This window comes from Sceloporus undulatus, chromosome 3 (assembly GCF_019175285.1).
Source record: "Sceloporus undulatus isolate JIND9_A2432 ecotype Alabama chromosome 3, SceUnd_v1.1, whole genome shotgun sequence".
In the NCBI taxonomy this organism is placed as follows: domain Eukaryota; kingdom Metazoa; phylum Chordata; class Lepidosauria; order Squamata; family Phrynosomatidae; genus Sceloporus; species Sceloporus undulatus.
The window spans coordinates 194391854-194406458 of record NC_056524.1 but is presented as its reverse complement, the minus strand read 5'-3'; the positions used below and the strand labels follow the sequence as shown (position 1 = coordinate 194406458).

The 14605-nt window shown below is 41.2% G+C and overlaps 1 protein-coding gene across 3 annotated transcripts in view; it reads left to right on the top strand.

Annotated features, from left to right (window-relative positions):
• The window catches only part of BTBD16 (BTB domain containing 16), a 75292-nt gene that overhangs the window by 17470 nt on the left and 43217 nt on the right, over positions 1-14605 (top strand). For all 3 annotated transcript variants that reach the window (XM_042456288.1, XM_042456289.1, XM_042456287.1), the window contains exons 9-10: positions 3860-3929; positions 5478-5608. In XM_042456288.1, coding sequence (XP_042312222.1) covers positions 3860-3929; positions 5478-5608 — 201 coding nt within the window. The remainder of the gene's footprint in view (positions 1-3859; positions 3930-5477; positions 5609-14605) is intronic.

Genomic DNA, 14605 nt, shown 5'->3' with positions numbered 1-14605 from the left:
AGTCTCAAAGGTGCTACAAGATCTCTTTACATACCGATTCCACAGACTAACACAGCTATATCTGTGAATTCTACAAATCCCAAGACTCCATAGGATGGAGCTACAGCATTTAAAGTGGTGTAAACTGCATTATTTCTATAGTGTATTTGCACCCAGAGTTAGTGGTGCACTACTACTTCCAGTGCTGAAGTAAGGTCCAACTGCTAATCTGGTTACCTTTAGTATATGGAGTGGAGGATCCATCTTAGTCTTCATCAGGCAGTCTATTCAGGCAGCAAAATGCTGTGGGTGGCTGTAGAAAATTTACTGGATACAGAATTAAATATCCTGAAAAGTTCAGCACACATGCTTTCATGTTGCTTCTCTTTCTTTCCTGGTAATATTAAAGTCTCCTAGTTAAAAGTGTGGGAACACAGTGTCTAGTGACAGCTGAAAGCCAAGCTATTTGACATTTTAAAAAGAAAATGACAAAAGTAGCAGCAAGGAGAGAACGGAATTAGATCAAGGACATGGTGCTGGGAATGCAACGTTCTCATCACATAATTTTCCCCAATTTAATTTGGCCTAAAGACTGTGTTATTTACCTTACACAATAAATTATTTTCTCAGTAGTGTTACCTAAAAAGTTGGGGAGGCTTGGGGTCCCCACTAATAGTGACAGTGTCTTGGTATCTTGGGGCAATTATTAGCTCAAAGGAGGCCTGTGAGAGGTTGGGTAACTTAAAGCAGTGGTCTTTTTTACGCTACTCTCTCAGCGTAGAATATGAATTAAAATGTTTTGTTTATTAGTGTGCATATTATCATTCGCACATTCATGTATATCCATATTTTAACATTTTGTAATAACATCATTCAAATTAGAACAGTTTTATTTAAGTAAATTCAACATTTAACTCAACTCATGTGTAACTTTTACACATAAAAAAAGTTTGGGAAGAGGAGGAGGAGGGATCAGGAGCCCCCCACAGGGATCCCACCCCACCATTTGACATAAGGGGATCTTTCCACCTATATATACCAATACTAACTGTAAAGACACTCCAGTTTCACTGAATAAAAGAGTTTTTATTTAGAAATGTACAAAGGTACATGCAAACACAGAGAACCAATGTAATCTTCAGAACCAACAAAGCTAACAGAAAAAAAGTGTGAAAGGCTGGATAGTGAAAAATAGAGACTTAGAAGTTACTAGTCCTGAAGAGTGGGTTCCACAGAAGATGAAAAGTTGCTCAAACAGAGCCTGAGGGCAATACAGAGAGTGGAGCTCTGGTTTGCAGGGCAGAGCCTTGGTCTGTAGCAATGAACTGCCCATGTGTGGGACAGATATTTATATCTTGCATCTCAAGGGATGCTTGGTGATATCCTGCTGTGTAATAAGGACCTGATGGTCTTCTCATGGAATGGACAATAGGATTCCAGGATTTTAACTTTGGACTGACAAAACATTGTTTGAATTTCAGACAACCCCAGGATGGTTGTCTAGGAAGAGGTGAATAGGGACATAGCCAGAGAGAGAAGGAAACATGGTCTTTAACTGCTTTGTGATGGGACTTGCTCAGGCCTGATTGTGAGGTGATATGCAGAGAGCCTGGATGGAGAATGGAGTGATCAGCAAACGCATTTAACCTTTGTTTAGTGCTAGCTAGGTCTTCCACGTGTCTTTGGGCCAGCATGCTTTTCTAATGTGAAACTTCCTAGTGTTCCAAAGATCATCGTGACTTCTTAAAACCATTGCCTGACTCAAGTGATACAGTTGTACATGCTTTGGTTACTGACTCGGTGGTACATGCCTTGATTACATCCCATTTGGACTACTGTAACATGCTCTACTTGGGGCTGCCTTTGAAGAGTGTTCGGAAACTGCAACTGGTCCAAAGAGCTGCAACCAGATTGTTAACAGGGGCAGGTTACAGAGACCACACAATGCCCCTGTTGAAACAGTTGCATTGGCTGCCAATTTGTTTCCAGGCACAATTCAAGGTGCTGGTGATAACCTACACAGCTCTATATGGCTCTGATCAAGGCAATTTGGCAGACCATATCTTCCTCTATGAGCCGGCCCAGGCCTTGAGATCCTCTAGAGAGGCGCTTTTCTCCGTTCCACCCCCAGCACAAGCATAGTTGGTGGGAACACAAGAGAGAGCCTTTTCTGTGGCAGCCCCTGGACTTAACTCCCTTCCCAGGGAGACAAGACTGGCCCCTTCCTTGTTGTCTTTCCACCGACAGACTTAAGACCTTCTTATGCAGGCAGCTCTTTAAAACAGAATGTTTTTAAAGGACCAGCTTGGGATGTTTTATTGTTTTAAGTGTTTTAAATAACTTTATGTTTTTAACTGTATTTTCATTTAATAATCTATTTTAATATTGTAACAGTTTAATTTTGTTTTAACGTCTCACTTTTCTATGTTTTTAATTGTATTGCTCTTTTAATGTTGTGAAACACTCTGGGTCCCAGTTCTGGGAAAAGAGTGGGATAATAATAATAATAATAATAATAATAATAATAATAATAGATATCAAATATGAAAATATGAAACCCGATATTCCAGCAAGAGGAGTTTAAGGCTTGTTAACAGTGGGCAAAAAAAAAAATTAGGAGATTCATTTTATGGGAAAAGTGTCATAGAGGAAAGAAAGCTAATATGATGTAGTGGTTAGCAGACTGAGACTTTGGAGATCTAAGTTTTAGTTCCCATGACATTCTCTGAGTGATCATGGACTAGTCACTTTGTGAGCCAGGTTGTTATCAGGATAAAATGATGATGGAGGAGAGAAACATGTACCCTGCTCACTTGAGAAAAGGCAAGATATACATGTAATGAATACCAACCCCCCAATAAAGGGTATAAATACTCTAAAGGCACCAGGTCCCATCTGATCATGGAAGCTAAGCAGGGTCAGCCCTGGTTGGTACTTGGAGAGGACATCGCTAATGAGTACCAAGTGCTATTGGCTATATTTCAGAGGAAGGAACTGACAAAACCATCTCAATATATTATTTGCCTAAGAAAAACCCATGAAATTCATGGGATTGCTATAAGTTAACAGGTGACTTGAAAGCACATGCATGTGCACACACACTGTAGTCCTGGTCTGCCTTTCTCTCTCTCTCTCTCTCTCTCTCTCTCTCTCTCTCTCACACACACACACACACACACACAATCCTCACACACTTTTATCTTTTTTAAAAAAAACCCAGAGAAGATGCTGATTGCAGGTTTCAATAAATGTACTGCACCAGTAAGTACCAAATAAAAATAGCAATTTTCAAGCAAAACCACAGGTGGGGTGGTGGAGGTGAAGTTTTCCTTCATATCTCATTTGGTCCTGAGAGTAGCTTAGAGCCATTTTTTCCACGTGCAACCATTTCTATTTCCAAGGGTCTCTGTGTGTTGTGTTCCTTCAAGTCATTTCTGACTTATGGTGACCCTAAGGCGACACTATCATGGGGTCTTTTTGGCAAGATTTATTCAGAGGAAGTTTGCCATTGTCTTCCCCTGAGGCTGAGGGTTACCCAGTGGGTTTCATGGTTGAACAGGGAATTGTACGCGGGTCTGCAGAGTCGTAGTCCAATAGTCAAACCACTATGCAACACTGGCTCCAAGAGGTGTACAGTCTAGCTGATTAAATCATTTGGAGTATGAAAGAGGAACTTTAAAATGTTCTTTTCTGGCAGCAACACCAACTGTGAGTGATATATCCTGGAAAAAGTGTGGCAGATTGAGCTGGACTGGGTTGGGCAGTGTGGTGGGGGGGGCTAAGTGTTGATGTTCGGTAGGTCGATGAATATTGTGTGACAATTTTTTCTGCATCTCTCCAACCCACCACTTTCATTTAGAGTCTGTTTTCTTTCTCTCAGGTGCATACAGGTCATGAGAAGTACCATATGCACATCCAATGTCTGTAGCTATTATTCTGCAGGCTGCAAGGTGAGTGGCAAATATGATGGATGCTTACATGCTGCATTTAGTTTTGAGTGCCAAACCTACATATAGTTGTAGTCACAACTTGGGAAAATCACTCTTTTGGAGTACAGCCCTAAGTATCCCCCCACCAAAGGAGGTATTGCATCTCCTCCAGCTCTCTTGATTTGACAGGATCAGTCCTGATTAAGCGTCTACCATTCCACCGTTGCAGCTGCTTTTAAAATGCCCGTTTCTTTCTCCTTCTCTCACTCTCACCCTTCAGCCATGGTTTACTTAAGTTGCTGCAAACTAAGTGCAAAATGTAAAAGTAAGTTGAACTCCATTAACTCACCAGGGGGTTGGGCGAGAAAAAGAGGGAAGTGGAATCTTACCCTTCCCAGCAAGCTCAGGCAAAAGCAAACCTCTGCAGTGTCTCCTTGCATTCTGTTTTTCCTCATTAATAACTCTTGCTGTCTTGACTGCAACCTGATGTTGCTTGTCCACACATGTCCAGATTTTCATATGTGAAATTTTGGAGAATTTGCGGAATACATGGCAGTCTTAGTGATTCAGGAAGGAGGTGTACAGTAGCAGTTCTTAAAGAATAGGTCCTGTGTCCAGAACAGAAGGTGACAGAGTTCTGCAGAACAGTGGCACTGGAGCTGTCCTTCAGACTTTCCAGTAATATATTATTTCTTTGTAGTTTAGCAGCTGGACAGAGAGTTCTGCTTCGTGTACAATACAGAGTCAAGGCCAGACTTGCCACCAACATTGGCCCACCAGGACATATTCAGATCACAGGGCCCTGATGACAGGGTGACCAGATAGCCTCCTTTTTCAGGACATGTCCTACATTCAGCCTTCTGTCCAGGAGGAATTCCTAAATGTCCTCCATTTGGAGCATGATTAAGAAACATGAATTTGTTTTTATAAAATATAATTTTAGCTTTAACTTTATAATGTCCTACTTTTTTTAAAATCCTACATTTTACAGTGCCTTGTCCTTTGTAGATAGGACATCTGGTCACCCTGCCTGATGGCTATATATTGACAATCTTCAGAGCTTAGCTTTCAAACTTTTACTTGTTGCTCAGTTTTTCCTCATAACTCAGTTTTACCAATGACTTGATTTGTTAACTGTTGCTTTTAAATTCCTTTTTTGTGAGAAAAATACCTTACAAAATGGGGGGGGGGGGTTTGAATTTAAAATTTACAGACCCCCCCCCCCCAAAAAAAAATCTGCTCCTAAAAAGTAAGCAGGAAAAGTATATGTTACTCATTTGATGAAAAAAGTTATAATCAGCCTCCACCAGCAGCACATTAAAAGTAATGTTGTTTGTAGCACATGACTTCCATCCTCTGATACCCTACGCATTAGCTGCATTCATGGTAGCCATTATCTAGTGATATACAGTTACAATTTAATATTTACATGAAAGACCAGGGCATTTTCTTGTAGCTCAAACTTGCACATGATGTCTTAATTTCCCGCTTCCACCACAAGGTGGTCCCAGAGTTCAGAATTATTATTAATATTATTTTAATATTTTCTCTTCCTTCCTTTGAAATCAGTACCAGCAATCCTCCCTAATCACCGAATGTGAGAGATGGATAGAGGTGAACCTTGTCCCACAGCTTGGCTCTCAGATTCACCTGAGGAAGCTGCCACTAGAACTCCTGCAGAAAGTGCTCAAATCTTCAAGGTCAGCTTAGTGCATATTAATTTCTTACTTGAAAGGCATTCACACATCATCTTTTGTAGTGGAATGATGCAAATTACCTCACTCACACATTCTGGTTTTGTTTTTCATATGGTGAAATGGCAGCGATCCATATTTTGAGTTTTTCGTGGGAGCTGGCGGCTGAGGCAGGGAAAGCAGTCCCCCATTCCCAGTCCTGGGCTCGGCCTCCACAAGCTGAGCGGGGAGGAATATGCCACTTTCCACTTGGGAAGCCGCCAGAAGCCAGCCTATAGCAATAGGTGTGGAGGGAAAGAGGGAGAGGAGTTGCGTCTCCTTGTAAAGTCAGCTGGAGGGAGGCTCATCCCCTTGAAGGAGTCAGCGATGACAATGTAGTCAAACCACATCCAAGGCATGCTGAGTTTAATTGGGGTCTCTTCACATTGTTATTCACACTGTCCCAAAACATTTTTTAAAACTTGACAGAAAGCCTAGTATCAACTATCTGGGATTAAACAGGGTTTTTTGGTAGCCCCCCCCCCAAATAAAACTGATTCGGGTGCATTCAGGGTGTGTGTGAACAACAGGTATTCAACCCAAATTCATCCCAGATTATTTTCACTGTGAGATTAACCCCATGGTTTGTATAGCAAATTCCATATATAGGTATTGTACAGCTTAAGAACAGGGCTGGGGACCACATGAACCTTCCAGAGCCCTTGTGTAGGTTGTATCCTCTCCTTTTAAAACAACAACATCAAAAAGCAACTCACTCATACTAAAACAACACCCTGGCCCTTGCTCTTGAGGAGAATCACTGCCTCTGGAGCACTAAAGTGGCTGTTTAAGGTGGCTGAAGTCCTGGAGCAGTTCCAAAAATAAGGCCCCCTTTCTCCACATGTCTATCTTATTCTGGTTTAGAAACTGATTAAATGAAAGAATTAATTCATGGTAAATAAAATATAATAGGCAGTAGTTAGCAACAGAAAACGCTTCATGTATGAGCATGTCTTCAACCTTGCAACTAATAGTTACTCCTATATATTTTTATTCAGGGTGCATCTAGACTGAAAGTCCCAAATGTTGTTCCTGTTCCTTCCGATTTTAAGAGTTTTGTTTATCCCAGAATATTTTCTGTCAGTTCCTAGTACAATCAGTGACTTTTCATACCAGCTCCCCAGGTTGGTTTATTTTAGCTCAATATAGTCGCACCCTCTCACCCCTGAGGAGAGCAAAGACAAACCTCCTCTGAAATATTCTTGCCAAGGAAACCCCATAGGCTCCAAGCCAGTGAGGGACTTGGAGCAATTGCACCAACTGATCCATTTATATTTTGATGCTATGTCTATGGCAGATTCAACTGATTTTTGAAATTTCACTGTAAAGTACAGGGCAGCACTCAAATCTGTTTCGTTTGAGAAGTGGCCCCAAGAAGCATCCTGCATCCTCCATCAGTCCCATTTTGACAGTTTAGTGATCAGCAGTCACTCTCCAGAGTCTCAGGCAGAGGTTTTTCTCAATGTCTGCCACCATCGTGGCACCATGCGGTGAGAAAGTCCTTAGCAAAGCAGTACTGTTCATAGCAGCTAGCAATAGCAGCTTCATTTATATACCGCTTCATGCTGGCCTAAGAAATCTCTAAGCGGTTTGCAACTGTAAGCTAATTGCCCCTAACAAGCTGGGTATTCATTTTAGTGACTTTGGAAGGATGCAAGGTTGAGTTGATCCTGAGCCCCTGGCTGGAATTGAACTCAAAACCTTGTGGTTTCTCAGTGAGTGGCTGCAGTACAGGCATTTACTGTATATAATCATGTATAAGTCTAGAAATTTTAATCAAAAAATTGACCCCAAAAACCTAAGTCCACTTATCCATGGGTGAATATAAGTACTGTTATATTTAAAAAAATCATCATCATCATCATCCATTCAGCATTTAAAATGAGCACAAACAGTTAAGCCTGCTGGGATTTTCTAAGTTCTCTGGTACTGTTTTCCTATTTGTCATCCTTTACATCCTTTGTTACACCTCAACCTAACTACAGGTCATATCTAAATCCATCATTTGGGCCTAAAACCTGCTCTTGACCTATATGTGAGGATGACTTATAGTCGAGTATATACAGTAAACACTGCACTACCAGGGCTCCTTAAATGCCTTCTTAAATGCATTCTTATATGACCCACTTCATAGGAACACAAGCCAATTGTTTGTCTCAGCTATAGCAGACCCATTGAATCAATGGGGAGTTGAAAAGTGAACATATGTATAAGCTCCATTGATGTCATGGGTCTACTATAATTAGGACTAATTATTGAATTTAGGGTGAGATGGGAATTCCCAAAAGCTCTAGCCAGCATAGCCAATAGTTAGTAATGCTGGGAATTGCAGTCCAACATCTGGAGAGCTGCATGATCTCCATCTCAACCTATATTCAATGGCTAGTCCTAATTAAAGTAGACCCATCACATCAATTGAGCTTACATATACATTCACTTTTCAGCCTCCTGATTAATCCTCTGTCATCTCACTTTTTCAGTCCCCTTTGAAATAATTCCAATTTCTCTTTCCTTTCCCCCTTTCCTCCTTCATCCATGGCTTCCTTTAACTGTTGCATACTAATATCAATGTGCAAAAGTGGTTTGCATAGCATTCAATTAATTCAGGAGAAGGGAGAGGATAGGAAGGGGTTAATTTTAGCCCTTCCCAGTAAGATTGTACAAAATGAAACTGCTGCAGTCTTTCCTAGCTTCTCTATACTCCCCCATTAATAACATTGGCCATCTTGAGCACATTCGGATGTCGCTTGGCCACATGTGTCCCAGTTTTTATCTGTGAAATGTTGGAGAGTGTAGTGTTCACTAGTAGCACTGTTTCATATCCAAGACCATCTGATTTACATGCCAGAATCTTTCTCCCAATATGACGTGATATCATTCACATAAAACACTCTGTTTTGCTCAAGTTAAGTAAGATTTTCCCTGCTGTCTCACAGCATGTCCGCTGGGATAGTGGCTTTCATCAGAAAAGCAATTACAGTGGCCATAAAAAAGAAGACTGGTAGTCATGTCAACATTAAGTTTTATTTGAAAAACAACTTGTGGACTGTCAGAAGCCCAAGAAAATCTGTGCTTGATGTTGATGGACGTGTTCGCTGTCTACTAAAAATTCTTCCCCTGCAAAGCAAAAATCCCACAGTTTTAGACAGCTAATTCTCTATAATGATTAGTATAATATAGTATGTTGCTTTGAAACTTGGATGACCCAGCTTCTAGTGCTCACTGACCTACAAACCTCACTGGATAGCCTTAGGTTCCTCACACTCTCTCAGCCTGATCTACCTCACCCTGGTCTTCCACACTGCAGAATTTTAGCGGTTTGGCACTACTTTAACTATCATGGATCTGTCCTGTGGAATCCTGGGATATGTAGTTTGGTGAGGTATTTAGCCTGGTCTGTCACAGGGCTCTGGTGCCTCACCAAATTACAGTTTGTATAGGATTGTATAGGAGTCATGGCAGTTAACGTGGCATCAAATTGCTTCATATCTGCAGTGTGGGCACACCTACTGTGCAGTTGGGAGAAGATTTATATAAACCACCTAAAGCTTGTTGGAAGAAAGGCAAGGTATAAATGAAACTTACAAATAAATTAGGAAAATTGTCCATTGCTACTGTGTTTCTTCTTTTCTTTTTTGTTTATAGTAGTGACTGCAGCAGATAGGTACAGCAAATACATTCATGTAAATTGCATCTGGGCCTCTTCAACTTTTATCTGGAAAATCTGTTATTTATAGATCTGTATAAGACTTTGAGCAAGACACATCCTCTCAACCTCAGAGGAAGTCAATGGCAAAAAATATAATACTAGATGTGGAAGCTCATACTCAGAGAGTAAATGCACCTCCATGTTTTATACTGAAGTGAACTTGTGAATAGAGAACTTCCTTCTTAGCTCATCACTTATAATTTAAACTACCATATTGCAACGTCTTTCTGTCTGGGTATATATCTGGCTGAAATAAAAATTCCACGCAGCACCCCCTTGCATTAAATAATCTTGTCCTAAAACTAAGCCTTTTGAAATGCCTTACATAAAGCAAAATCCTATTCAGACCTACTTAGAAGCACATTCCCTTCAGTTCAGTGGGAATTACCCCAGGCCAAGCATGGCAGAATTGCAGCTTTAATCAAACAAATGTTAACTCATTGTTGCCCACTTGCAAAGTGAGGTATTGGTAGAGCCCAGAGGAGAGAGGTATGTTTTATCCAATAAGAGGGTTGGTGGCGGGGGAAGAGATGATAGTAACTGGTATTTCAGATGGGAACACCAAAAGCTTCCCTTTATTAGGTGAGAGTGTGGGCATAATTAGACATGGCATTAACTTCCTTATTTAAAAAAATGATCAGATTAAAAAAAAGAGTGGAGGGAGGGGAAATATCAGGATTTCAGTACATGAGGAAGGGATGTTTCCTTATGATTCATAGCCCTTCTTGCCTCCTGGGGCATTTGGAAGCTCAGAGAAATGCATTTTGACAGGATTGCTCTGGTGGAAAATGTTAAACCTCCCATTCTTGCATATTGCACCAGTAAAATTCCCTCTCCTTTTTTTAAAAAAAAATTGTGATAGGCTTTTGATTGATGGTGCATTAAATGACACATGTAGGGTTGCCTTACCTGTGCATCTAGCCCAATGATGGTAACTCTAACCAGCAGCCATTCTCCAGAGTCTCAGGCAGATGTATTTCTCTGTGCTTGCCACCAGTGTGGCACCGTGTGGTGAGACTGTCATTAGCAAAATAATACAGTTCTTCATAGGAACACAAGCCAGTTGTTTGTCTCAACCCATGGTCTGCAATGTCTCTACACTAATGCACAGAGCATGGGAAATAAGCAAGATGAACTTGAACTCCTAGTACAACAAAGCAAATATGATATAATAGGCATCACTGAAACCTGGTGGGATGAATCTCATGATTAGAATGTAGAAATAGAGGGATATAACCTTTTCAAGAGAAACAGGCCAAACAGGAAAGGAGGAGGAATAGCACTATATGTCAGGGACATTTATACCAGTGAAGAGATCCAGGACATCAATCATGGAAGCCAGGTGGAGAGCATCTGGATAAAAATTAAAGGGGAGGGAAACAACAAGGATGTTATGGTGGGAGTCTACTACAGACCCCCAAATCAGATGGAGGAATTGGATGACGCCTTTCTAGAACAGATGACTACACACTCAGAAAGGAGAGATGTAGTAATGATGGGTGACTTCAACTATCCTGATATTTGCTGGAATTCAAACTCAGCCAAATCCTCAAGGTCTAGCAAATTCCTCACTTGCCTGGAAGACTATTTCATGGTCCAAAAGGTGGAAGAGGCAACAAGGGGGGGTCAGCTATTTTGGATCTGATCCTAACCAACAAGGATGACTTGGTTAATGGGGTGCAAGTGGTGGGATCATTAGTAGAAGTGACCATGTTCTCCTGGAGTTTGTTATACAGTGGAAAGGAGAAGCTAGGCATAGTCAGACATGCATTCTAAACTTTAGGAGAGCAGATTTCAGTAAACTTAGAGAAGTACTGAGGGTGATCCCACGGTCAGAAATACTAAAAGAGAAGGGAGTTCAGGACGGATGGGAGTTTCTGAAAAGGGAGATACTGAAGGCACAATTTCAAACAGTTCCCTTGAGAAAGAAAAATGGGAGGTGTCTCAAGAAACCAGGATGGTTGACTAAGAAACTTTCAAGTGAGCTAAGTTTTAAATGGAACACGTATAAGAAATGGAAAAAGGGGGAAATCACGAAAAAGGAATTCAAAGAAATAGCAGGCATCTGTAGGAGTAAAGTCAGAAAAGCTAAAGCGCAGAATGAACTCAGGCTTGCTAGAGAGGTTAAGAACAATAAAAAGGGCTTTTTTTTGTATATGTCCACACCAAACGGAAGAAGAAGGAAATGGCAGGGCCACTACATGGAGAAGATGGCAAAATGCTAACAGGGGACAGAGAAAAGGCAAAATTACTCAACACCTTCTTTGCCTCAGTCTTCTCAGAAAAGGCAAAGGGTGCTCAACCTGAGGATAATGGTGCAGAGGACAGAATAGGGGAATTTCAGCACAGAATAAGTAAAGAGATAGTACAGGAATATCTGGTTAATCTAAACGAATATAAATCTCCAGGACCAGATGAACTACATCCAAGGGTATTAAAAGAACTGGCAAATGTAATATCGGAGCCATTGGCAACAATCTTTGAAAACTCCTGGAAAACAGGAGAAATCCCAGCAGACTGGAGGAGGGCAAATGTTGTCCCCATCTTCAAAACGGGAAAAAAAGAGGATCCCAACAATTATCGTCCAGTTAGTCTGACATCAATACCAGGAAAGATTCTCAGCAGATCATTAAAAAGAGAGTCTGTGAACATCTAGAAAGCAATGCCATAATCACAAAAAGTCAACATGGGTTTCAGAGAAACAAGTCATGCCAGACAAATCTGATCTCTTTCTTTGATAAAGTTACCAGCTTGTTCGATGAAGGGAATGCTGTGGATATAGTATATCTTGATTTCAGTAAGGCCTTTGACAAGGTTTCCCATGACATTCTTGAAAACAAGCTTGTAGAATGTGGGCTTGACAAGGTAACTGTTACATGGATTTGTAATTGGTTGACAGACCAAAGTCAAAGGGTGCTCAATAATGGCTCCTTTTCATCCTGGAGAGAAGTGACCAGTGGGGTCCCACAGGACTCTGTCCTGGGCCCAGTGCTATTCAACATCTTCATCAATGACCTGGATGAAAGAATTGGGGGCATACTCATCAAATTTGCAGATGACACCAAATTAGGAGGAATAGCTAATACTCCAGAGGACAGGATCAAAATTCAAAATGACCTGAATAGACTTGAAAGCTGGGCCAAAGCTAACAAAATGAAATTCAACACGGAGAAATGTAAGGTACTGCACTGAGTGTGGAAAAATGAAATGCACAGATATAGGATGGGGGACACCTGGCTGAATGAAACTACATGTGAAAGGGATCTAGGAGTCCAAGTAGACCACAAGTTGAACATGAGTCAACTGTGTGATGCGGCTGCTAAAAAGGCCAATGCAATTTTAGGTTGCATCAATAGAAGTATAGTGTCTAGATCAAGAGAAGTAATAGTGCCACTCCATTCTGCTTTGGTCAGGCCCCACCTGAAATATTGCATCCAGTTCTGGGCATCACAATTCAAAAAGGACACTGAGAAACTGGAGCATTTCCAAAGGAGGGCGACTAAAATAGTGAAGGGCCTGGAAACCATATCTTATGAGGAAAGACTTAGGGAGCTGGGGATGTTTAGCCTGGAGAAAAGAAGGTTAAGAGGTGATATGATAGCCCTGTTTAAATATTTGAAGGGATGTCATATTGAGGAGGAGCAAGCTTGTTTTCTACTGCTCCAGAGAACAGGACCCAGAACAATGGATGTAAACTCCAGGAAAATAGATTCCACCTCAACATTAGGAGGAACTTCCTGACAGTGAGGGTTGTTTGACAGTGGAACAAACTTCCTCGGAGTGTAGTAGAGTCTCCTTCCTTAGAGGTCTTTAAGCAGAGGCTGGATGGCCATCTGTCGGGTATGCTTTGACTGAGATTTCTTGCATGGCAGGGAGTTGGACTGGATGGCCCTTGTGGTCTCTTCCAACTCTACGATTCTATGATTCTATGAACTATAGTAGGCCCATTGAATCAATGGGAAGTTGACAAGTGAACATACATGGAAGCTCCATTGATGAGATGGGTCTACTCTAATTAAGACTAGCCATTGAATTTAGGCTGAGATGGGAATCATACAACTCTCCACATGTTGTTAAACTGCAATTCCCAGCATAGCCAATGGTTAGTGATGCTGGGAATTGCAGTACAACAACATCTGGAGGACCACACGATTGCCACTCCTGATTTAGACCAGAGTTTAGGTATCGTATACCAAGTCAGACCAACCAGCATCTGCCCTCTAGGGTTTTTTCTGGTCCTGCCTGAGATGCTGCAGATGGGACCTGGGACTTGGTACATGCAAAGTATGCACACAGTCTGTCACTGAACTATGGCCTTTCTCCAAGAAATCCTTAACAATTAAAGGGTTTTGGGAGAAATAAGGCAATAACAATGCTGGCTTCCCCCCCTCCCCAATGGCCAACAAGACCAAAGACCTGTGGGCCTCCACATACTATATATGAGGGGCAATGCATACTAAAGGAGGGGGAGAAATAAATTATTTTTGTGCCACCACCATCCATTTTAGATTATTTTTTTAACCACTAAATCATTTGGTGGCTCCCAGGGGTGGCTATACATCTTGCTGCGTTGTTTTGAAGATTTATTTATAGAACTGGGACAGAATGTCTGTTGTTGTTTTTTTGCAAAGATCTCTTTTCCAATGAAGGTTTTTTTTTTTAAAAAAAACCTTCCAAAATGTTGCTGAAAGCTATAAGCATTTTCCATGCTTCATAACCTTCAACAGACTCTTGTCTTATCTGAGTGGTTCATTAATTTTGCCCTTCTTGGAAAGCAATTAGCTTTCCCACAAAGTTTAAAGGGCTGTCCTGTTAAAGTTTCCTTGCCACCATGTGATCCTTACAAAAGCTACCGTCTCTTTATGGTTATGTAAAAATTCATCTGAACATTCCCTGCTCTCATCTCCAATCTGCAATGGCTGTTTTTGCAGAGCCGGGATGGTAATTTATCACTAGGTTCATTCAGAAAGTAAATACTTAAATTACCAATGCAGAGGCCCTAACAGAACAGCTGGTATCTCAGGTGGTCCATTAGCGAGCTCCAGGAAACACTAACACTTGAAATACAGATGTGAAGGAACTTAGAAAGTAGCCAGTGCACCTGTATTTCAGTTATCAGTGTTTTCTATATGCCAACAGACTATCTGGAGTACTCTACCAGAGAGAGACTCCATTTCTGGGTGGTGAGCAAGGAATAAGCTTGTATCTCTCATCAGCATCTGATCAGTACTTTTTCCAAAACATGTACACAACTA